Source organism: Epinephelus fuscoguttatus, linkage group LG23, assembly GCF_011397635.1.
Source record: "Epinephelus fuscoguttatus linkage group LG23, E.fuscoguttatus.final_Chr_v1".
Classification (NCBI taxonomy): Eukaryota; Metazoa; Chordata; class Actinopteri; order Perciformes; family Serranidae; genus Epinephelus; species Epinephelus fuscoguttatus.
In genome coordinates this window covers 9,074,557-9,080,556 of record NC_064774.1, presented here as the reverse complement: position 1 = coordinate 9,080,556, position 6,000 = coordinate 9,074,557, and the positions used below count along the sequence as shown (strand labels likewise).

The window sequence follows — 6,000 nt, the reverse complement described above, 5'->3', positions numbered from 1 at the left end:
TCATTTATTTTTCAACAGGACAATGACCCCAAACACACCTCCAGGCTGTGTAAGGGCTATTTGACCAAGAAGGAGAGTGATGGAGTGCTGCGGCAGATGACCTGGCCTCCACAGTCACCGGACCTGAACCCAATCGAGATGGTTTGGGGTGAGCTGGACCGCAGAGTGAAGGCAAAGGGGCCAACAAGTGCTAAACACCTCTGGGAACTCCTTCAAGACTGTTGGAAAACCATTTCAGGTGACTACCTCTTGAAGCTCATGGAGAGAATGCCAAGAGTGTGCAAAGCAGTAATCAGAGCAAAGGGTGGCTATTTTGAAGAAACTAGAATATAAAACATGTTTTCAGTTATTTCACCTTTTTTTGTTAAGTACATAACTCCACGTGTTCATTCATAGTTTTGATGCCTTCAGTGAGAATCTACAATGTAAATAGTCATGAAAATAAAGAAAACGCATTGAATGAGAAGGTGTGTCCAAACTTTTGGCCTGTACTGTATGTAACCAAATTTGTTGCCAAAAATGTCCCTGCCACCGTTCCTGAAAATGCATTTCCAAGTCCAGTAAATAATCCTGTTAAACCAGCTCCTAGACCCCCGAGAGACAAGCCACTGCCTGCGATAGCTAATGATGGTACTACACCTCCTGCTGCTGCTGCTGCTCCTTCATTTCCTCCCTGCTCCACTCTGTTTTTGTTTTCATCCTCATGTTTCTTCTTTGTAGTTGTGGTAGTGGTACTAGTGGTGGAAGTAGTTGTTGTAGCAGTTGTAGTTTTAGTGGTTGTTGTAGGAACTGTAGTTGGAAGTTTTTTGGGGTGCAGTAGTTGTGGGAAAAGTTGTGGTTGGATAAGTGGTAGGGGTAGTTGCTACAACAGATGTTGTGGTCATGGGGAGAGTGGTTGTTAGTACAATAGAAGTTGTTGGTGTTTCTGTAGTTGTAGGTACAGTGGTGCTAAGAGTAGTAGTAGCAGTAGTTGAGGGAGTACTGGTTGTCGTAGTAACGTGGCCAGTTGTAGTTGTGGGAGGGACAGATGTTGTACTGGGAGGGGAAGATGTGGTGGTAACAGGGGCTGATGTAGAGGTTCCTGGTGTGGTAGTAAAGAGGCCAGATGTGGTAGTATGAGGAGCAGATGTGGTACTGGGAGGGTCAGATGTAGGAGTGACAGCTGTCGTAGTAAAAAGGCCAGATGTGGTTGTAAGAGGGGCAGACGTAGTACTGGGATAGACAGATGTGGTAGATATTGGGAGTGATGTGGTAGTGTGAAGGGCAGATGTGGTACTTGGAGATGTAGGAGTGCCAGCTGTAGTGGTAAAAACAGCAGATGTGGTTGTAAGAGGAGCAGACGTAGTACTGGAAGAGACAGATGTAGTAGAAATTGTGAATGATGTGGTAGAAAGTAGGCCAGATGTGGTAGTAAAAGGATCAGATGTAGACCTTGCAGATGTGGTGGTAAAAGGGTCAGACGTGGTACTGGGAGGGACAGATGTGGTAGTAAAAGGATCGGAGGTGGTCGTGGGAGGGCCAGATGTACTTGGAGTGGTAGAAGGTGGGACAGATGTGGTACTGAGAGAAGTAAATGTGGTAGACAGTAGGTCAGCTGTGGTACTAGGTGGGGCAGATGTGGTAGTGAGAGGCGCAGATGTTAAAACTGGAGAGGTGGCTGTGATTGTGGGGGAGGCAGAAATAGTTTAAATAAGTGGTGGGCAGGGCGGCACGGTGGTGTGGTGGTTAGCACTCTCGCCTCACAGCAAGAGGGTTGCCGGTTCGATCCCGGGCGTGGGAGCCCTTCTGTGCGGAGTTTGCATGTTCTCCCCGTGTCAGCGTGGGTTCTCTCCGGGCACTCCGGCTTCCTCCCACAGTCCAAAGACATGCAGATTGGGGACTAGGTTAATTGATAACTCTAAAATTGTCCGTAGGTGTGAATGTGAGCGTGAATGGTTGTTTGTCTCTATGTGTCAGCCCTGCGATAGTCTGGCGACCTGTCCAGGGTGTACCCTGCCTCTCGCCCGATGTCAGCTGGGATAGACTCCAGCCCCCCCGCAACCCTCAAGAGGATGAAGCGGTTAGAAGATGAATGAATGAAGTGGTGGGCATTGGCAAGTTTTCATAAGTTTTGGGTAAAACTGAGTGACAGTTGTGCTGAGAGGACATTGTGTTCCAGGAAACACTTCAAATACTGAGTCCTGTGTACTCAGTTTCTTATAGAGCTCTGCCAAGGTCTTAGTCTGCAGATATTTAGAACTATCTTTGATGTTTTCACCCCAGTGCGCAGCTGCTAGCCATGTATTCTCACTTTGACTGTAGCAGCAGAATGCTGACCACAGCATGGAAGGAATATTAACCCTGTTGTTTAGGGTTTTGTTGCCAGGCTGTGCTCCAATTACCAGAAAGCCTTCTGTAATATCATTGTTTTTGCAGTATTCATCCAGAACACATTTGACGCAGCTCTCCATTTTCTGCCAGCTTCCCTTGTTGAATGTGCCCACTTGTGGAACAATGTTGGTCAGGGTAAAGGTTGCTTTCCTGTCATTTTCTGTCATTCCATAAGAGCATGGAAATAAATGCCCTCTGTTGTATACTGTATGGTTTTTGTAATCAATATCCCCGGCCTGGTTGTTGTAGGTCTTGTTTTTGGATACGGGGATCATGTTCTTGTTGCTGCCTATGTCTTCAAGCTGTAACAATTGAAACAGTAAGTTACTGATGCAGTCAGGGTAGTTGTAAAGTAGATTAAAGACGCAAGTTCATTGTGACCTTGACCTTTGACCCCCAAAATCAGTTCATTGTTGTGTCCAAGTGGACGTTTGTGCCAATTTTGAGGAAATTCCCTCAAGGTGTTCTTGAGACATCGCCTTCACGAGAATGAGACGGACCAGGTGCCAATATCCTTGATTTTCAACCACAAAATTTAATCAGTTTATCCTAAAGTTCAAGCAGATATTTGTGCCAAATTTAAGGATATTCTCTCCAGGCCCTTCGTGAGATAACGTGCCCACACAAATGAAACAAACCAGGTTACAGTAATCTTGAACTTTAATCACCAATATCTAATCAGTTCATTCTTAAGTTCAAGTAGACATTTGTGCCAAAGTTTAGGATATTCTTAAAGGCCCTTCTCAAGATAACATGTACACAAGAATGAGACCACCCAGGTCACAGTAACCTTGACCTTTGACCACCAAAATCTAATCAGTTGATTGATGAGCCCCAGTGGACGTTTGTGCCATATTTGAAGGATGGGACGGACCAACAGACGAATAACACAAAAACATAATGCCTCCGGCTACGGCTATCACTGACGCAGGGGCATAAAAATGGTAGAAACCTCACGAGGAGCATCTGAGAAGATTACAGGAGATGCTGTGGGCAGTGTGATTTTTGCAGCATAGCTAGATTTACAGTAGTAGGCTACATATGTTGTTTTGCAACTATGGAACATGCAGTGGCAGAACGATATACTGTATGTCAGCTGTTTATATAAAAGTGGTACCTGCGGTTCTATTTTCCAGTCTTTGGGCCTCCCACCCCCGTCTACTCCTGTGTACTTGAAAGCAGAAAACACTGGAATCCTATTCTGCGTGTCGTAAAGCGTCACAAATCTTCTCACGTTACTCAAAGTCTGGCAAATGACTTTGTATCTGTTCTGGTCCAGGATTTTCCCTCTCTCCAAGACTCCCGGCACATTTGGTGGAGTGTGCTTCAGGAGAAACTCTGAACACTTTGACATCGACTGCACCACTTCAGTTACTGAAGGAACGATGGAAAGGAGGAGGAGAGCAGCGAGGGGCAGGAGGCAACACATCTTCAGTAATGTCTCTGTCCAACACTGTATCACTGGGAGGAGAGAACAAAACAAATGATCAGCAAGACAATTAAGTTAGGCTGCACGTACAACTACAGTTGATTTGTTCTGTTTGCAACACAGTCAAAGGTCGACAGTTGCATGTCAAGTCAAATATTTATGTTAGAGTTGAAGACTTTTTCTCCACTCTACCAGGGAGCTTTTTCATCAGATGGAGATCCAAAACTTTAAAACAGGGTTGTTCCCACTATGTATAAATTCTCCGTATCAAGGTAGAAATTAATAAAGAAGCCATGAACACATTCTCTGTTTAACAAACCAAATACCAACGGACAGGGTTAAGTGGACAACACCTAAAATAAATACCTTTTTCAACACAAAAATATATTTTTTTACATGAAAGTGTTTTAGACAGTTGGCAATTACTTAAAGAAGTTGGTCCAAACCAAAAACATTTTTGACATTTTGGAGTGGGATTGAATTAAAATAAGTTAAAACATCTTAAATGAAATAGTTTGACCATAAAATATCACCACAACTTTTGGATAAACATGAATTTGCTCCAAATTAATTAAGCTTTTTGAGGCCAAAGCAAAACGTGTTGGTTGTACTTAAATTTTTTAAGTTTGTCAGATTATAAAAGACTCACAGGACTGAGTCAATACTGCCAGAGTTGGAAATACTGAAAAAGACGTATGTAAATAGTTACCTTTACTATTTAAAGTTAAACCAGTGCATTCTGTTTAAGAGTGTATATTAAAGTTTTTATTTCCTTTTCCAAATTACTTGATTTGTTTTGATCTAGTGCTCAATCTTGACACGCTAACATCTATCTGTCTTTTTATGAAGTTAACACCAAATAAAATATCTAAGATTTGTAGCTTCATCCTGACTTGTATTGATATTGCAGTATCAAAGTACTTTGTATGTGTCCAAAAATTTTGCATTGCATTCACGTTAGATTTTGTAAAAACAGATTGCAGCACAGGAAATCTGAACCGTAGCATTTCTATGTAAGAGAAATGAAAGTATATGCTTAGAACTCTGATCCAACATGAATTCAGAGAATTGTTTTTAAGACAAGTGAAACATGCTGCACAGACAGACAGAGGTGAAGGTTCTTCTATGGCACTGGCAATGCAACTGACACTGTCTTTTAGAAACTGCATACGTACGACTAGCTTGTTTACACAATTGTGATATATTGAGAAATGTAACTGTCAAGTTAAGTTGAGTATATCATTATGATATAGCCCAATTTGCCTCAGCGGACTTCACAATCTGTACGGCATGAGACACCCTCTGTCCCTACACCCTCGCAGCAGATAAGAAAAAACTCCCCTAAAACAAGTCTTTAACGGGGAATAAACTGGAGGAAACCTCAAAACGAGCAACTGAAGAGGGCTCCCTCTCTCAGGACAGACAGACGTGCAAAAGATGTGTGCACTAAATAAGCAGCATAATTACAGTACACACTCCCAAATTGTCAAATACCACTGCTTTGTCAGAGAGCAACACACAGAGTCATCTTTGGTGCCAACATGATACACACCAGACACTTCAGTTTTAGAGGCAGCAGGCAACAACCCAGGGCCTGGTTGTTCAAAAGGTGTAATCTGGATAAAAATGATCCATGTCAGTCAGGAACACTTTAGTCAAAGAAAACTTTATTTTCATTTGCAGCACTATATTTGGTGGTATGGCTCTGTTCTGGGGCCCCTCTGCCTACGCAGAAAGCCTTCTCCATGCGCCTACGTGTGTCACGTTGAGTGACGGACCTGTCAGCCTAGGTGTCATTCTCTTCTGTGAATTCTGATAAAATACTTTTTCACTATGTCTGGTGAAACTCTTGTGGTTTTATTTCTCGTATCAATGGTAACCATGGCAACAGGAACAATCCCTTTTTGTTCTGGTCACATGTTCAACACACAGTTGCTGAAGACAAAAATTTAGCTCAGAATAGTTGTTAGTCGTTACAGACACGGACAGTGCAACAGGTACCAGAGCTCCGCAGAGACATTTAAAAAAAAATGCTAAGTTTACATTAGTTAAATATTTGTTAAAAAACAAATCAGTATTTGCTGAACTGAAGGCAAATTGCTTTAGAAAAGAACCAGCAACTGGGACTAACCACAGACAGTGTATGGGACTAACTAGCTTACTGCTGCTTCCACTATCTCAATGGAAGTTGCGCACAACTT

At 42.7% G+C, this 6,000-nt stretch overlaps 1 protein-coding gene across 1 annotated transcript; it reads right to left on the bottom strand.

Moving 5' to 3' along the window:
• Positions 1-948: 948 nt before the first annotated feature.
• Positions 949-3,724, bottom strand: LOC125884302 (uncharacterized). Its single transcript, XM_049569200.1, has 5 exons — positions 3,488-3,724; positions 2,175-2,672; positions 1,462-1,560; positions 1,207-1,347; positions 949-1,134 (listed from the first exon to the last, which is right to left on the bottom strand). Exons 1-5 carry the CDS (start codon positions 3,722-3,724, stop codon positions 949-951), a joined length of 1,161 nt encoding a protein of 386 aa, XP_049425157.1.
• Between the last annotated feature and the right edge of the window lie 2,276 nt (positions 3,725-6,000).